This window comes from Tamandua tetradactyla, chromosome 2 (genome assembly GCF_023851605.1).
Source record: "Tamandua tetradactyla isolate mTamTet1 chromosome 2, mTamTet1.pri, whole genome shotgun sequence".
NCBI lineage: Eukaryota > Metazoa > Chordata > Mammalia > Pilosa > Myrmecophagidae > Tamandua > Tamandua tetradactyla.
The window spans coordinates 128684791-128704243 of NC_135328.1; the positions used below are offsets into that span (position 1 = coordinate 128684791).

At 45.2% G+C, this 19453-nt stretch overlaps 1 protein-coding gene across 1 annotated transcript in view; it reads left to right on the plus strand.

The window, feature by feature from the left end:
- Positions 1–19187, plus strand: part of LOC143657335 (uncharacterized) — a 52574-nt gene extending 33387 nt beyond the window's left edge. The window contains exons 4-9 of the mRNA XM_077129620.1: positions 15177–15346; positions 15806–16182; positions 16486–16593; positions 18118–18397; positions 18656–18919; positions 19168–19187. Of these exons, the coding sequence (XP_076985735.1) occupies positions 16045–16182; positions 16486–16593; positions 18118–18397; positions 18656–18919; positions 19168–19187 (810 nt within the window). The 5' untranslated portion in view covers positions 15177–15346; positions 15806–16044. The remainder of the gene's footprint in view (positions 1–15176; positions 15347–15805; positions 16183–16485; positions 16594–18117; positions 18398–18655; positions 18920–19167) is intronic.
- Positions 19188–19453: the final 266 nt, after the last annotated feature.

The window sequence follows — 19453 nt, forward strand, 5'->3', positions numbered from 1 at the left end:
CACCTATGATCCTGCCAGCACTCACCATGGGCCCCAGTATAGCAGAAGATACTGTGTCATAGGATAAGAGAACTGTGATGGATTCCTTGAGCCTGAGGGGAGAACATGGGGGAGAACTCCAGGAGGAGACCCCAGAGCTGGTGTTGGTCTAGGAGCAAAGTGGAATGTCAGAATATTTATCGTCTGGACCTCTGTCTTGGAAGGACTCCTGGACTGGGAATCCTGGGTTTAGGCATCTCATATTTATTGGGATATTTTCTGACTTTGGAGCAATCCCTGGGAAGGCTGTCATGCTGGTGAATATACTCCTTCTTTCAGCGCCAGCACCACCTGCACTGCCAGCTCTACCTCCTGCTCTCATACAAGCAGAGGTAGAAAGGACTTCATGTTTCACACAAGCTCTGGAGCTGGCACCAAAATGATCACCAGCTGGGGATTTGGAGTCAACTTCAGAGCTGGAGCCCCTAATGAAACCAGGTCCACTGACTGAGGCAGAAGCTCCCAGTAATGTGGCAGTTCCCCTACACAAACCAGGAGCTACAGAAGAGGACATAGGCACTCCTAAGAGGGTATTTGTATTTCTCTTTATAACATTCATAATCATGTTATATGTAATGTGTGATTACGTTTATTATTCATATTAAAACTCACATTAAATATTTCATCTTAATACCACATTTATATCAGCATCATGCACACATTACAATGCTGGAGAATCATCACCACTGTCACATCCAGAACATTCCTTCTCCTCAAACTGGGCCCCCACCCCACTCAGCTATCACCCTCCTTTCTCACATCCTTAGTACCCTGGGAACAACTGATCTGCTTCTGTCTCCTGTGTTTCTGTCCTGGGCCCTGTGCTGAGCACATGGAGGTTCTTCGGTCCCAGCACAGAGTCAGGCTCAGTCAATAGGAACAAGTTATTGTCCCTACTTCACACTTTGGACAGAGTGGCTCAGGCTGGACTTACCCACCATGTTCCAGCTGGAAAGTTGGGGAACAGGGGCTGGAGCACAGAGCAGGGCTCAGCTAGAGTCAAATGTCCATCATTGTTTCCCCCACTTGTGATGTAGACCCTCTTGCCTTATGGCACTGGTCAAGGACTCAACTCCATGTCCTTTATCTGGCTCTGCCAGAATCAGTTCAGGAGGTGACTCTGGCCTTGTTCTCAGGATATGGCCAGTAGAATGTGTGTGAGGCACATCTCCATGTAAACAATTCAAAAGCTCCCACACAGCAATATTGAATGTGGATTAAAGAATTTGACTTTTCTGGGGTACCCAACAAATTCAAACTGGCCACAGTTCAAGCCCTTCTTGAGGTTTACTGTTGTGAAGCTCCATCAGCAGTGAAGCTTAGCCTATGTGCAGGTATGCCTAAGAGTTGCTTCTAAAGGATCTATTTTGTTGCTCAGATGTGGCCTCACTCTCTCTAAGGCCAACTCTACAAGTGAGATCACTGCCCTCCACTCTTGGGTGGGAGAAGACATCTAAGGCTGCAAGTCTCCCTGGTGGCTTGTGAAATGACACCCAGGGATGAATCTGACCCTGGCACCATGGGATCAACAATCCCATCCTGAATATAAGGGGGGGAGTGTAACTAATGAGGTATTGGTGGCTTGGAGAGTTCAGTAGAGTTGAGAGGCTACTCTGGAGGACACTCTTATGCCAGCAGTAGTTAGACATTGCTATCTATCATAACCTGTCAAACCACAGCCACGACCATTCCAGCCTATCCTAAAGAACACCTAGGGGAATCTATAAGATTCAAAAAAGGTTCCATGTGCTTGTGTATTTTCTAGAAACCTACAATTTCCAGATGGGTCCCTGGACCAGATGATTCCTGAAACCTGGAGGGCCCAGCCTCCCAGAACATCACCTAATTCCCTCTCCATACCCCATATTATTGACAGTCCCTTTGAATATGAAAATGTTAGAAAGCAATAGTCCAAATACCCCTAAAGAGTGGGATAGAAAGATCAAAGATGATGAAGTTATACAGAGCAGGTAGAATTAAACAAATGAATATGATTGCTGAATCACTAAATTGATATTTATTTTAGTCTCCAGTATATTAGAACTGCAAGAAGCAAACACTAAAATTGTGGAATTGAAACCCACACCAAACTCTGAAATCTGTTCTACAACAAATAGTCATGCTATGCTTTGAATATATATGACTGTTTTTTATATGTTATTTTTCGTAAAAAAAAAAAAAAAGACGAAAAATTGATGGGATTGATAAAAAAAATTATCTGTTCTAGCCTCATATATTCTGGGGCAGCTAGAAGGAAAAGTCTGAGAGGAAAAAATCGTAGCCCATGACAAAGTCAGGGATCTGTACTGTAACTACTTGTTGAAAAGTGCTTTGAAAAGTGTTGTATTTTTTCTTCGGTTTGGATATATATATATATTTTTTTTGACTTCTATATTTTATTTACTTTACACATCTGGAATTACTGGCATATAGGGTTAAATGCCAGTGGCCAATTAATTCTTTTTTTTATTAATTAAAAAAAAATTAACACAACATTTAGAACTCATTCCATTCTACATATGCAATCACTAATTATTACTATCATCACATAGATGTATGATCATCATTTCTTAGTACCTTTGCATCGATTTAGAAAAAGAAATAGCAAGACAACAGAAAAAGAAATAAAATGATAATATAGAGAAAAAATAAATGTAAAAAATACAAAAAATATATAAAAAACAATAAAAAAGCTATAGCTCAGATGCAGCTTCATTCAGTGTTTTAACATAATTACATTACATTTAGGTAGTATTGTGCTGTCCATTTTTGAATTTTTGTATCCAGTCCTGTTGCACAGTCTATATCCCTTCAGCTCCAATTACCCATTATCTTACCCTATTTCTAACTCCTGATGGTCTCTGTTACCAATGACATATTCCAAGTTTATTCTCTAATCTTGGTTCACATCAGTGGGACCACAGAGTATTTCTCCTTTAGTTTCTGGCTAGTCTCACTCAGCATAATGTTCTCTAGGTCCATCCATGTTATTACATGCTTCATAAGTTTATTCTGTCTTAAAGCTGCATAATATTCCATCGTATGTATATACCACAGTTTGTTTAGCCACTCGTCTGTTGATGGACATTTTGGCTGTTTCCATCTCTTTGCAATTGTAAATAATGCTGCTATAAACATTGGTGTGCAAATGTCCGTTTGTGCCTTTGCCCTTAAGTCCTTTGAGTAGATACCTAGCAATGGTATTGCTGGGTCGTATGGCAATTCTATATTCAGCTTTTTGAGGAACCGCCAAACTGCCTTCCACAGGGGTTGCACCATTTGACATTCCCACCAACAGTGTGCCTCTTTCTCCACATCCTCTCCAGAACTTGTCATTTTTTGTTTTGTTGATAATGGCCATTCTGGTGGGTGTGAGATGATATCTCATTGTGGTTTTGATTTGCATTTCTCTAATGGCCAGGGACATTGAGCTTCTCTTCCTGTGCCTTTTGGCCATTTGTATTTCCTCTTCTGAGAGGTGTCTGTTCAAGACCTTTTCCCATTTGTAATTGGGTTGGCTGTCTTTTTGTTGTTGAGTTGAACCATCTCTTTATAAATTCTGGATACTAGACCTTTGTCTGATATGTGGTTTCCAAATATTGTCTCCCACTGTGTAGGCTGTCTTTCTACTTTCTTGATGAAGTTCTTTGATGCACAAAAGTGTTTAATTTTGAGGAGCTCCCATTTATTTATTTCTTTCTTCAGTGCTCTTGCTTTAGGTTTAAGGTCCGTAAAACCGCCTCTAATTGTAAGATTCATAAGATATCTCCCTACATTTTCCTCTAACTGTTTTATGGTCTTACACCTAATGTTTAGATCTTTGATCCATTTTGTGTTAACTTTTGTATAGGGTGTGAGATACGGGTTCACTTTCATTCTTTTGCATATGGATATCCAGTTCTCTAGACACCACTTATTGAAGAGACTGTTCTGTCCCAGGTGAGTTGGCTTGACTGCCTTATCAAAGATCAAATGTCCATAGATGAGAGGGTCTATATCTGAGCACTCTATTCAATTCCATTGGTCAATATATCTATCTTTATGTCAGTACCATACTGTTTTGACCACTGTGGCTTCATAATATGCCTTAAAGTCCAGCAGCGTGAGACCTCCAGCTTCGTTTTTTTTCCTCAAGATACTTTTAGCAATTTGGGGCACCTTGCCCTTACAGATAAATTTGCTTATTGGTTTTTCTATTTCCAAAAACTAAGTCGTTGGGATTTTGATTGGTATTGCATTGAATCTGTAAATCAGTTTAGGTAGGATTGACATCTTAACTATATTTAGTCTTCCAATCCATGAACATGGTATGCCCTTCCATCTATTTAGGTCTTCTGTGATTTCTTTTAACAGTTTTTTGTAGTTTTCTTTGTATAGGTTTTTTGTCTCTTTAATTAAATTTATTCCTAGGTATTTTATTCTTTTAGTTGCAATTGTAAATGGAATTCATTTCTTGATTTCCCCCTCAGCTTGTTCATTGCTAGTGTATAGAAACGCTACAGATTTTTGAATGTTGATCTTGTAACCTGCTACTTTGCTGTACTCATTTATTAGCTCTAGTAGTTTTGTTGTGGATTTTTCTGGGTTTTCAATATATAGTATCATATCGTCTGCAAACAGTGATAGTTTTACTTCTTCCTTTCCTATTTTGATGCCTTGTATTTCTTTTCCTTGTCTAATTGCTCTGGCTAGAACCTCCAACACGATGTTGAATAATAGTGGTGATAATGGACATCCTTGTCTTGTTCCTGATCTTAGGGGGAAAGTTTTCAATTTTTCCCCATTGAGGATGATATTAGCTGTGGGTTTTTCATATATTCCCTCTATCATTTTAAGGAAGTTCCCTTGTATTCCTATCCTTTGAAGTGTTTTCAACAGGAACAGATGTTGAATCTTGTCAGATGCCTTCTCTGCATCAATTGAGATGATCATGTGATTTTTCTGCTTTGATTTGTTGATATGGTGTATTACATTAATTGATTTTCTTATGTTGAACCATCCTTGCATACCTGGGATGAATCCTACTCGGTCATGATGTATAATTCTTTTAATGTGTTGCTGGATTCGATTTGCTAGAATTTTGTTGAGGATTATTCATTAGAGAGATTGGTCTGTAGTTTTCTTTTTTTGTAATATCTTTGCCTGCTTTTGGTATGAGGGTGATGTTGGCATCATAGAATGAATTAGGTAGCTTTCCCTCCACTTCAATTTTTTTGAAGAGTTTGAGCAGAGTTGGTACTAATTCTTTCTGGAATGTTTGGTAGAATTCACATGTGAAGCCGTCTGGTCCTGGACTTTTCTTTTTGGGAAGCTTTTCTTTGCTTGTGATTGGTTTGTTGAGGTCATCAATTTCTTCTTGAGTCAAAGTTGGTTGTTCATGCCTTTCTAGGAACTTGTCCATTTCGTCTATATTGTTGTATTTATTAGTGTAAAGTTGTTCATAGTATCCTGTTATTACCTCCTTTATTTCTGTGAGGTCAGTGGTTATGTCTCCTCTTCCATTTCTGATCTTATTTATTTGCATCCTCTCTCTTCTTCTTTTTGTCAATCTTGCTAAGGGCCCATCAATCTTGTTGGTTTTCTCATAGAACCAACTTCTGGTCTTATTGATTTTCTCAATTGTTTTCATGTTCTCAATTTCATTTATTTCTGCTCTAATCTTTGTTATTTCTTTCCTTTTGCTTGCTTTGGGGTTAGTTTTCTGTTCTTTCTTGTGTTCTTCCAAGTGGACAGTTAATTCCTGCATCTTTGCCCTGTCTTCTTTTCTGATATAGGCATTTAGGGCAATAAATTTCCCTGTTAGCACTGCCTTTGCTGCATCCCATAGGTTTTGATATGTTGTGTTTTCATTTTCATTCACCTCGAGATATTTACTAATTTTTCTTGTAATTTCTTCCTTGACCCACTTGTTGTTTAAGAGTGTGTTGTTGAGCCTCCACGTATTTTTGAATTTTCTGGCACTCTGCCTATTATTGATTTCCAACTTCATTCCTTTATGATCTGAGAAAGTGTTGTATATGATTTCAATCTTTTTAAATTTGTTGAGACTTGCTTTGTGACCCAGCATATGGTCTATCTTTGAGAATGATCCATGAGCACTTGAGAAAAAGGTGTATCCTGATGTTGTGGGGTGTAATATCCTATAAATGTCTATTAAGTCTAGCTCAGTTATTGTAATATTCAAATTCTCAGTTTCTTTATTGATCCTCTGTCTAGATGTTCTGTCCATTGATGAGAGTGGCGAATTGAAGACTCCAACTATTACAGTAGATGTGTCTATTTCCCTTTTCAGTAATTGCAGTGTGTTCCTCACGTATTTTGGGGCATTCTGATTCGGTGCTTAAATATTTATGATTGTTATGTCTTCTTCTTTAATTGTTCCTTTTATTAGTAGATAGTACCCTTCTTTGTCTCTTTTAACTGTTTTACATTTAAAGTCTAATTTGTTGGATATTAGTATAGCTACTCCTGCTCTTTTCTGGTTGTTATTTGCATGAAATATCTTTTCCCAACCTTTCGCTCTCAGCCTATGTTTATCTTTGGGTCTAAGATGTGTTTCCTGTAGACAGCATATAGAAGGATCCTGTTTTTTAATCCATTCTGCCAGTCTATGTCTTTTGATTGGGGAATTCAGTCCATTAACATTTAGTGTTATTACTGTTTGGGTAATATTTTCCTCTACCATTTTGCCTTTTGTATTATATATATCATATCTGATTTTCCTTCTTTCTACACTATTCTCCATACCTGTCTCTTCTGTCTTTTCGTATCTGACTCTAGTGCATCCTTTAGTATTTCTTGCAGAGCTGGTCTCTTGGTCAAAAATTCTCTCAGTGACTTTTTGTCTGAAAATGTTTTAATTTCTCCCTCATTTTTGAAGGACAATTTTGCTGGATATAGAAGTCTTCGTTGGCAGTTTTTCTCTTTTAGTAATTTAAATATATCATCCCACTGTCTTCTTGCTTCCATGGTTTCTGCTGAGAAATCTACACATAGTCTTATTGGGTTTCCCTTGTATGTGATGGATTGTTTTTCTCTTGCTGCTTTCAAGATCCTCTCTTTCTCTTTGACCTCTGACATTCTAACTAATAAGTGTCTTGGAGAACGCCTATTTGGATGTATTCTCTTTGGGGTGCGCTACGCTTCTTAGATCTGTAATTTTAGGTCTTTCATAAGAGTTGGGAAATTTTCAGTGATAATTTCTTCCATCAGTTTTTTTCCTCCATTTCCCTTCTCTTCTCCTTCTGGGACGCCCACAACACATATATATGTACACTTCATATCATCATTCAATTCCCTGAGCCCCTGCTCAAATTTTTCCATTCTTTTCCCTATAGTTTCTGTTTCTTTTTGGATTTCAGATGTTCCATCCTCCAGTTCACTAATTCTGACCTCTGTCTCTTGAAATCTACCATTGCACGTTTCCATTGTTTTTTCATCTCTTCTACTGTATCTTTCATTCCCATAAGTTCTGTGATTTGTTTTTTCAGACTTTCCATTTCTTCTTTTTGTTCATCACATGCCTTCTTCATGTCCTCCCTCAATTCATTGATTTGGTTTTTGAAGAGGTTTTCCATTTCTGTTCATATATTCAGAATTAGTTGTCTCAGCCCCTGTATCTCATTTGAGCTATTGGATTGTTCCTTTGACTGGGCCGTATCTTCAGTTTTCCTGGTGTGATTTGTTATTTTTTGCTGGTGTCTGGGCATTTAATGAGATTTCCCTGAGTGTGGGACCCAGCAGGTTGAAAGACTTTCCTGTGAAGTCTCTGGGCTCTTTTTTTCTAATCCTGCCCAGTATGTGGTGCTTGTCTGTCTATGGGTCCCACCAGCAAAAGATGTTGTGACTCCTTTAACTTTGGAAGACTCTCACTGCTGGGTGTGTGGTGGAGACAGAGGAAAGGTTGTAGGTTGGTTTTAATGGCTTCAAATGGTGAAGTCCTGGGATCTGAATTCCTTGAGAGAGGGATTCCACCTGAGTTGCGTTTCACCCCTCCCGCAGGGAAGGTTCAGGTGGTAGAGAGCCCTGAAAGCAGCCTGTTTCTGCGTTCAGGGCAGTTGCAACCTGTGTAATCCCAGCGCTGAGCCCAGAGGCAAACAAGCCTCTGTAGAAACAGCCGCAGAAGGCTCTGTTTTGCCCCCTTTCCTCTTTTTCAGTTAGCCCAATAGGCGACTTCCGCCTTGATCAGTTTTGCCTGAGCTGAGGGCCTATTTTTAGTAGTCAGAAGTTGTTCAGTAATGCCACTATTGGTGTTAGGTTGGGCTCATTCTCTACTACTGTTGGAGACTCTTTCCTTTCCCTCCGGGAAGTCTCCTGTGAGGGAGGGGCGCCGGCCGCCGTGGCTTGGGGAACCACTGATCTAAGGCTCCCAGCCGGCCAGGGAAGCCGCGTGTGTGGGAGGGGCTCCGGTCACTGCCTGCCGCGGCTTCGGGAACCGCTGATCCTAGGCTCCTAGCCAGCCCGGGAAGCCACATGTGTGGGAGGGACACCAGTCGCCGGCCGCCACGGCTTGGAGAACCACTGATCCGAGGCTCCCAGCCGGCCCAGGAAGCCGCATTTGTGGGCGGGGCGCCAGTTGCCAGCGCCGTGGCTTGAGGAACTGCCGATCCGAGGCTCCCAGCCGGCCCGGGAAGGAGGGAAGGAGGGGCTCCGGCCACCAGCCGCCACGGCCCAGGGAAGCACATACATCTTGTGAACCTCACCGCAGTGGAGTCTCTTAGCCGGTCCAGGTGTCCTAGACTGGAGTACACTGTGTTTCTGATCTCTGTCGTGGCTCTGGGAGGTATTCTGTACTGTTTCTAGTTATTTAGTAGTTGTTCTGGAGGAGGAAGTAAGACGCGCGCACCTTACTATGCCGCCATCTTCTCCGGAAGTCCTGCATATATATTTTATATTATATAATTTGTGTTAATGTGGGCTGTCGTGACTGGGCAGGCAGAGATCTTACCTGCCATGCTGGAGACCTAGGTTTGATTTCTAGTGCCTGTCCAAGCAAAAAAAAAAAAAAAAAAAAAACTTAAACCAATACATTGAAAATAAAAATTAAAGAAGGTTTTTAATTTCAGTCAAAACAGATTTCTAAACAGGGAAAGTATCAGTAAAGATTATGTAGATCAGTACACCATTCATGGTATTCTCCAAGGACATTATTATCTTTAATGAGTAGCTACTACCAACAGAGCATCCAAATTCATAAGCCAAATCAAATGAAACTACAAGAGAAAAGGACAAACACACTGTGTACTTGGAGACTGCAACACTCCTCCTGTCATAATGGGAACATCCAAAATGCTGGCAATCAGTAAGGAGATAATTAAAGTGAACAACATCATCAACTGTGTTTTTTGGCATTTACAGAATACTTCATACAACAACAGCAGATACACATTCTCAAGATACATGTATTTCAACAATATGGATCATCAAAACCACAAAACAGATGTCCACAGAGGACTCTTCTGAAATTCCCCCTTGCTCCTGTGCCCACCCTAGCCTGGAAGTTGGTTTCTGGGTGCTGAACCCATGTTTTCCCTTCCGGCTCACTGGCACCCAGCCCCAGTCCTCCTCACCTCTGAGTTGGCTGTCATTGAATCAAGAATCCAAAGTTTGGAAGCAAAAAATGGAGCCCAGCATAGCTACTCAGACCTGCAATAAATTCAGAGACTTAAGATAGACACAGCAATCAAGTGCATGGCGGTGTGGTTCTGACCCAGATATTTGATCTGGGTGCAGCCTAGCAGCACCTGTAAACAGCAATATGTGGGGGTTAAGAGAAATCCGCTGAGTATTGATCCTGCCAGATGTGAGGATAGAGGTCATGGCACTGTGGGGGAGGCAATCTGGAAACCAAGTCAGGGGCCTGTCCTGTCACCATCTCTGCCCTCTGAGGGTACCCTATGGGCTGGACTCCTGTGCCTGCCCTGCTCCACAAGCCAAGGCCTCACTAAGTGCTCTTCCTCAGTGAACTCCAGGTGCTGTAGCTGGGAAATGAGAAGGTGGACAGGATGTTGCAAGTCAGAGCTGGCATGGGGAGCTCCATGTAGGACAGGCTCCCGGAGGGGCTCTCTCCTGATCACCAGCCTCCCCTCTGTTCCCAAGGGGCTGAGACCCCATTCATAGATCCCTGTGACTCCTTCCTTCCTGAGAGGAGGCCCAAGGCCTCAGCCCTGTTGTGGAAAAAACAATATCTGGGAACTGAGTCCTGAACAGACTCTCCCAGGGAGAGTTCCCAAACTAACACACCTGGTGGAGACAGGTGACCCTCTTCCTGATGCAAAGATCACTCACCTTTCAGTTGACCCTGGATGTTGGCTGAAGTGTCAAAACCTGGGGGGATACATCCTTATCTAGATGGATCATGAGAGGTCCCCTTTAACATGCTGTGCATCCTCCATGCTTATGTGTTCTGGGATCCCTGTCTGACTCTCTGATGAGAAAGAGAGCCCAGAAGGCAACAATCTTTATCTGATAGGCTCACTATGTTATGTTCAGAGCCTGAAATGTGCCTGCACATAGCAGGTACTCAATAAATCTGGGCAGATTAAATGAACCACAATCAGAATTATTACAGTTATCTGAGTGTACCCGGGAAATGTGCCAGCCAATGGGGTTTTTGTTCTCACTCTACCAGGGATAGGGACTCCCTAGCTGGAATCTCAAATCTCACATACAAAAGAAAATGTATATTTGTGCACATTTGCAGTGTTGTGAGGGTGAGAGCAGATAGTGATACATGAGTCCCCAGCCTCTCCTGATTGAAAAGAATCATCCTGCATGGCATGATTAGTAAGGTTAGAGAAGGTGTAGAAGGATGGAACAGCAGATTACTACTTGGATCCTAGGATCAGAGAGGTAAACCATAAATGTATTTCAGAAGGAAAACCCAGGGAGGGAGCTCAGTGGGGACTCCAGGTGACATCTGGACAAGGGGCCCTTCTTGGCTCCTCAGGGCTCTGGGTGAGGAGACCCCAAACCACCCACACTCACTCTGTACCAGTACTGCACCTTTGGTCCGCATGGGGCCCCATGCCTGTACAGGGGCTTGTGAAGACCACCCTGCCCATCAGACCCTCACTGACCTTCTGCGTGGAGTTCTGAAAATAAGACCCCAGCAGTGGGGCCATGAGGCACCAGGGGAGGTTTGGCCATGGCTTCAGTCGTGCTCCCAGGTGACCATCTCTACCCAGGGCTGGCTGGGGACCATGTCATGATAGCCCTCCAACTTGGGGGCTAAGAACTGGCAGATGGAGGTTCGAGATGCCATGTAGGGCACATGTCTCCCACACCAGCATCATCTTTGCAACCTGCTGGATATACTCTGGATGTGGAACTGTTATTCAGCCACAAGTACATGGAGATCAAAGTGCCCACACCTCCAAGGATGTACCAACCGTCATTGAAATGTGGAATCCAGATCCCAAGGCGCTGAATTGGTCACCTAAACTAAGCAGACCACAGCCCACCAGAGAAAAGAACTTCTCCATGGCACCAAGCCCTGTGACCATCCACATACTCACCCCTCATCTGTCCACATGAGTACAAGCCAGGCTTAACAGGGAGGCATGTGCATTACTCCTGGCCAGACCCACCAGACGTGGGTCAGCCTGATGGGTCAGAAGCATTGGTGGGGTGTCCCCAGCCCTGACATTTGTTTCACTCCTTTCTGCTCACAAAGGCCCTCAGGCTTATTTGGCTAATTTGATAGTTCCCAGGTTCAATACGTCACAAGATATGGGTGCGGTGTGAAATGTGACAGTGATCTGGTCCATTTGATGCCTTGTAGTTTTGAAGACTACCACAATGGGGTGGATCTCCATTAAATGTCCTCTGGTTGTCCTGCATATGCTTGCACAGAAAGGAAAGGCTCTGGTTTGGAGGCATCCACTCTACTATTGAGCAGCCAGGCCTGGGGCTGTGTCTTTAAGCCCAGACCAAGACCACAAGTAGACAAGTGGCATCAGGTCCACTTTATACTCCACAAAGCTGCAGGTGAACCCTGAACCCCACTGGCTCCCTCCTATCCACAGCCAGACCACCTTGACACTAAACTTGCAACTGTCTGCCAGCAGAAAAGAAAACAACCTGGGCTGTAGGGAAATAAAGAACTTCACAGAGGAGCTCTTTCTAGTGCCCCATTCACCCCTGACTCCTTGCAGAAATAAAGGAGATAATGAAAGAATAATATGAGCAACTGTATGCTAAAAAGAACTAGACAATATAGACAAAATGAACGACTTCCTAGAAAAACATGAACAACAGAAAACCTGACTGGTGAAGGTGGAGCACATACACAGGGGCTTGTGGAGAGCCTGTCCACCACCCTACTCTTCTGAAGGAGTTAAACATGTGCCCTGGAGATGGCAGAGGGTCCAGGTGCCTCCCATAGGCTTGGGGAGGATGAAGTCAAGAGCAAGGTGATCTCACCTATGTTCTGCAATGTTGCAATACTCATATAGGTGTTTGAAGAGAAAGAGCCACTGTGTAAGGCCTTGGAAAGAGTGTGAGTGCTGCTCCTCCAAGCTCCAAGATGTCCCTGGGAAGGATAAAGCATCATTCTGTAAATGATTCTCAGGGCTTGAAATCTAATAATGGTTTCCCTGCTGGTTGTCAGAAATGTTTGCTCCAGTGACCGCTGTTTTCCTGTAAACTTCCCCCTATCAAAATGGTGGCCTTTATCTCATGACTATACCTCCTTTGTATCAGATAACTTATTGTGAGCTTCACAGGTCAACAGCCAGAGCAAAATTTGCCTTATGAGAGTCCATGAGTTTGTACTGTTTTTGACTTTGCATTGAAACTGAAATGGTTTACAACTTTTGTAATATTGTGCTGGAATGAATGCATTTCGTATTGGTAAAGAACATGTCTTTCTCAGTTGAAAGGTGGAATGTGCAGGTTTGAAACTGTTATGGACCCCAGGAAAGGCATGCTCTTTTAATCCCATCTTGTGGGTGCACATCTCTCCTGGGAGGGATATTTTGATTAGGTTGTTTCCATGGAGATGTGTCATCACCTATTCGCAGTGGCTCTTAATCCACTTACTGCTGTCTTGCAAGAGAGGGACATTTTGGAAAGGACACATATGTTTGGAGAGGCAGAAAGAAAACATGCCAAGACATGCCAGAAGCAATTACAGGAGCTGAGAGAGCCGGGTGAAACCAGAAGCCAGGAGAGAAGGACAGCAGATGTTGCCATGTGCCTTCCCATGAGACCAATGAGTCCAGAGACCAGCTGCCTTCCCTCCAGGAAGGTGTCCTCTTGTTAGGGCCTAAATTTGGACAATTTCCTGGCATTAGAACTGTAACTTGTATCTTAATAAACTATATGAAAGAGAGAACACAACCAAAACACAAACACAGTAACTAATGATGGGGACAATGCTAGTGTGAGGTAGAAAGGGAGCTTGAACCAAGGAGGTGACAAGGAGCAGAGAAAAACCCTGGGAGGCAGCTCTTCCATGGGGCAGTGGAATCAGCCTCTGGACAACATGCCCAGGGGCCCCAACAGGAGTAGGATAAGGAGATGCCAGGTTAATGGGCAGGGAATGCGTGGGGCCCCAAGTGGGCTATCTGCCATGGCCATCTCTGGGGCATCCTGGACAAAAGAATACTGCATCCTGCCACGTTCTCTTTGGGCACCTGGAAGGAGAATGAGCCCCTAGTGTTCAGGGCAGATACAGGAAATGCCCCAGTTTCTACCTCCATATATTGGCGTGCTTGGAGTGGAAGAATCTCAGGACTTCACAGGTTTAGATAAGTGTCTTTAGTCTCAGTTTTCCATCGATGGCCTAGTGTGCTCTGAGCCCCTGGGAAATTCTTTCTGTTCCCTGGGTTGCTTCTGAGCACTAGCAGGCCAAGAGGTTTGGGGAGGGGATTCTTGGGAGGGTGCAGAGCATATCTTCTCCTTTGCCCCATGTGGTGGAAGTGGGGCTGCTTTTTGACTCAAGGTGTGAGGTTTCAGTAGGTGATTTTCTTGCCCAGAACTGCAGTGATAGGTCTGGTCACAATGGAGCAGCCTCTTTCCCAACTGTGCCCAGGAGGCTTCTGGAGATGCAGGAGCCAGGAAGGAGGCACACTTGGGTCTTTCTGGCTATTCCCCTGCCTAAGATTGTACATCCTGTTATTAGCACTCACCTCTATGCTCTGAGCTGGTCAGAGGTATATGTGTTTGTCTGGGGGCCTCTGATGATCTCATCTGTCCCTTCATCATCTGTGCCCCAATTCCTCACCTGAGCCAGTGGTAGCTTGGACCTTGGTTCCAGTGCTGAAAACCACTGACATGGCCTCTGCACCCAGGTACTCAAAGTCCACGGGGGCCATTGGTAAATTCATGAAAAAAAAAAAACCTTAATAAGGAAAAGAGCAGATGTTCCAGTGAAAAGAAAGCAGGGGCTGAGAGGGCAGACTGGGGGCCCCCAGGTGGGAGTGACCCAACGGCTCCCTGTAAGGTAACATCTCTGCTGTGAACATAATGATCAGAGGGGCCAGCCCTGCACAGGAAATCTGCTGAGAGGAGGCACAAATGTGCAGACTCAAAGGCAGAGGGTGTGTGGCCAGAAGAGGTGAGAAAGGCAGATGATATTGCAGGCACAAGCTAGGAGGGGAGGGGGGAGAGAGGAAGAAGGGCAAGCCCAGGTCCTCCACCCTGAAGATGATTTAGGTGTCTGTGAGTGGGAGGCTGTGTGGACCAAGAATCTGGACAGGGCTTGGCTGGGGCTGCTGCCTCCAGGCCATACCTCAGCCTTTGGCTGTGATGTCACCCGCAGCTCCACTGGGGAGGAACTGCTTCCATCCCCATCCTGGGGCTGTGGCAGGGTCCAGTCTAGATGCTGGGCCTGAGATCCTTCCTGCCTGTGGCCCATGACCTCCCTCAGCCTTTGTGTATTGGCCTCTGAATAAGACACCTCTCTGTATGGCAGCTTGCTTCCCAAGAGTGCAAGTGAGTAGAAGAGACAGGAAAACAGAGACAGAGACAGAGAAACACACAGAGAGATAGGGAGAGAGGGAGAGAACAAGAGAGAGAGAGGGAGACATAGAGAGGGAAAAAGACTGAGAGTAACACAGAGGCACAAAATAACAGAGTGATATTGGGGCAAGGGACAACCACCAAAATATTCTCAAAATCTCCTTTAACTATAGCTTGGAGGTGAAATTGCATCAATCCCTTCACTTCTGCCATGTTATATTATTGAGAAGTGAGACACATGGTCCAGCCCACACCCAAGAGGAATGGATTACATCAGGATGTGGAGGTCAGGAGGAAACGGCTCCGGAAAGGCTCTTGGAGCCATCCCAGCCTGCTAACTAAGGTGAGGCACTTGGATCTAATTCTAAATGGAATGGGAAGCCTTTGGAGGGTTTTCATTCCAGGGTGAGAGGCTCTGATTTTCACTGAATTTCCAGCCCATTCTGGAGGGAAAGGGAAATGGAGCCAAGAGTGCTCATGACCTTCCCAAGATCACAGCCCCAGTGCTCAGCCCTGATTTGAGTTGTGTTTCTTGCTTCTTCCCACCCAAGCTGGCAATTCCTCCTTCTCTAAGCTGAAGACTTATCTACAGGTCACACCAGCCCTGCAGATTTATAGGAACTGTTGCACATCCATCTGATGATGTCCCTGGGAAGGAGAAGCTAGAATTGTCCCCTCAAGCAGAAGGGGGAAATTGGGGGGCCCTTTGAGGCACAAGGAGTGTCAGGGTCACAGAACTGGGAGAAGGAGACCCAGGTATCACCTAGGCTCTGACACCTCAGTTGTTTTCTGATGTCCCCAGGCCTTAGGGGCAATATGGAAGGCTGTGTGAGTGACACTGTACAGTCTGGAGATGACAGGGAAGAGGAGAGGGAAGGAGAGAGCTTTATCCAGAGGGGGCAGAAGGAGGGGGACCCAGGAAGTGACCTCACTTCCTTGGAGACAGAGCCCTACAGAACTTGGAACCCCAAGAACTAGGCACCTACATTCCAGAGTCAACCCCTAACCACTCACTCCGGAAGAGAGGCTGAAGAGACCAACATGTTCTCTTGCTGTCTACCGGCTTCACGAGGCCGTGGGTCCAGGAAACTCCACCGTGAGAGCCTTATCCAACAGTGCAGGCGCTGGCTCAGCTCTCACCCTCGGAGTTTCTGGCATTTTCCAAGGAGGAACCCAAGGGTAACCCAGGGGTCCCAGAAGGGGGATGCCCCAAGCTGACTTTGTGGCCCTGCCTGGGCAGTCTCAGCAGCACCCCTCCCTCTGTGGGTGCATGAGGGCATGGACAAGAGTGGGGACAGACCCCGGGTAGAAGTCGGTGGCTGTGGATGGACATCTGGTGGGTTCATCATGACCCCAACACGTCCAGGCTCTAGGGTGGGCAGGGAAGAGTTGGAGTGGCACCACCTGTCCAGGTCTTAACCCAGCCCTGTGTAGCTGTCACCTCCTTTCCTCCTTGCCTGGTTGATGGTCTTGTCTTTACAGATTTCCCCCCAGGAGGCCAGCACAGAGCTGGATGATGGTGTTTTCAATACGTCTATGACCACAGCGCTGGCAGGCCAGAGTACCCAAAGGGACCAGAACATGCTGGCGGTGAGATGGCAGCAGTAGGGTCCTCACCCAGGTCCCAAGTCAGCCGGGGGCTCCGGGTCTCAAATCCTGCCCAGACAGCACTCCCAGACTCCTCCCTGAGCTTCCCCTGTGTTGGTCCTCTATTCCAAGGAGTTCTGCATCCAGCCTCTGCCTTGACCAGGTGCAGTGATTCCTGGAACATCACAAAAGAGACGACCATAGTGATTCCTCCTCATGACAGACCATGACAGCCTTTCTTAGTGACATGTCCTTGGTTATTTGGTCTACCTGCCCCCAGGTGCTCTAGCACCTAGGTGTCCCACCTGCTGTCAGCATGACAGGCCCTCCACACCTTTCCATCCTTAGGCATACTCAGTCTTCCTGAGTTGTTTTGCCTTAAAATTGGGGGAGAGTGAAATTATATGATAATACATGTGTTTCTGCAACATGCCATCACACCGAGCTCACCTTCATGATCCATCCATGTCAGGTGACAGGGTTGTGTGAAGGTTCAGAGGGAGGACAGAGTTGACAGGGGCCGCCTGTCACTACCATTGGTCCTTAACATGGCTCCTTCTGCTAATTTTTTCAACCAGCCTGAGAGACATTGTATGTCCCTGAATACCCTAATGTGTCCCAGTCACCCAGAGTAAATGCCAAGGAATGAGATGGTGAGGCTGAAGGTTAAGCAGATTTAAACTTTGAAGGGCAGGGGCCAAATCACTTGAAGCCCTCAAGGATCCCAAAGCATTTTGATGGTGGTGGCTACTTCTCTGCCATCCATCCACCCTGCATATGATCTAACTTTCTAACGTTGTCACTCTGGTGTCCACGAGGAAAAAAACATCACATTGCTCTTATAATTTAACATTGCCTCATGAGATAATGACCTGCATTTGAGTTCATTAAAGGTCATACGGAACTTTTCTCTACTGAGTCATCAGCTTCTATCCTTGGACTTTCCAGGGGCTTTCTCCCACCCTGGAACTTCCAGGCGCTTTCCCCTTTACAGGATCAGGGATAACTCAGATTCTCAAAGCTTCCTTTAATATGAAAAAGAACGAAGTGCATGGCTTTGAAATAAAATACAAGATCCCAGGGTGAGTCTCCCTGAGCGTATCTGGGCGAAGAGGGGGGATTCAGGAGAATTTCCTACATGACAGGGGCAGACCTAGCCTCAGGCACTGCAGAGGTGACATTTAGCAGGTGTAGAATCAAAGGGTCCTAGGTCTGACCTGTGTCTTCCAGCAGCCACATGGTCTTGGCCAGCCCTTGTTTCCTCTTCTATAGAATGGCACAGATTTGTGAAGACAAAGGGGATAATACTATGACAGACTTTTTATAAAGGAAGGCTGCTATTACTGAGGTTAAAAAATAACCTGAATGCACTAAGGTTTAAAACATTCTTCTGCTAAAGACATCCATGTCCCACCTCTTTCCACTGCCTCTGAGGTCTTGGGATTTCCAGGTTTGAGCATTTTTCCCAACTCTCTTTGTGATCCCAGTGGAACTACTGACAGCATTTTCCCTCCCCTGACCCTCCAGTGTGAAGAACAGACTCCTGTGGTCACAGAAGACACCCGCCAAATGCAGCTGATCCTTGTGGACAACATCCTGGAGGAGCTGGGGCATTGCCTGGTGCCCACCCCCCTGGGCAGGGAGTTCTCTGCAACATGTTCCCTTCGGGGAAACATGACACAGGGCATAGCCCAACAACAGGTGTTGCATCTGATCCTGGTCACCAGGCCAGTACACTGCCCCTCCTCATATGTCATCTTGCGAGCACTCACCATGGGTCCCAAGATAGAAGAGGCTGTGCCAGAGGGTAAGAGGACTGTGCTTGGTTCCTTTGAGCCTGAGGGGAGGATATTGGGGAGAACCAAAGAATGAGGCCCCAGGACTGGTATTGGGCTAGCAGCAAAGTGGACTGTCAGAATATATACTTGTTGGACCTCTCCCTGGGAAGAGCTCTTGGCCTGTGAATCAGGGGTTTGGGCATCTCACAGGTAGTGGGATATTTTCTGACTTTGGAGAGGTTCCTGGGAATGCTGTCATGCTGGTGAATATACCCCTCCTTTTGTAGCTCCAGTGCCACCTGTACTACCAAGGCTACCACCTGCTGTCCCAACAGCACAGTTAGAAAGCACTTCAACTCTGGATTTGGGACGAGCTCAAGAGCTGGAGCCTCCATTTCAAACGGGTCCACTGGGTGAGGCAGGGGCTTCAATGGAGGTGGCACTTCCACTTCAACATCCAGGAGCTGCAGAAGAGGACCCAGTGTTCCCCTCACCAACAAGACCCCTCCTATTTTTTTTTATGTATTATTTTATCATGGTTTACATTATTTGTGAATTTTTTTATTATTAATTTTTAATTCATATTAAATTAAATATTTTAATATTGTATTGATGTGTTCATATCAGCATCCAGATGCATACATTGCAATGCTGAAGAACCATCAGCACTGTCGCATCCAGAACATTTCTTCTCTGTAAACAGGACCCCCACCGACTCAGCTGTCACTCTCCATTTTCACCTCTTCAGGACCCTGGGAACAACTGATCTGCTTCTGTCTCATGTGTCTCTGTGTCCCAGGCCCCGTGCTGAGTATGTGATCCCAGTACAGAGTAAACCTCAGTCAGGGAAACATTGTTCCCTCATCATACTTGCCCACCATGTTCCAACTGGTAGGTTGAGAAACAGGTACTGGAACACAGAGCAGTGCTCACCCAGACTCAGGTGTCTGTCACTTGTTTCCCCACTTGTGGCTTAGTCCCTCCTGCCTTGTGACCCTGGTCAAATGCTCAACTCCACATCCTTTACCCATTTCTGGCCGCGTCAGTCCAAGAACTGAATCTGACCTTGTTGTCAGGACATGGCC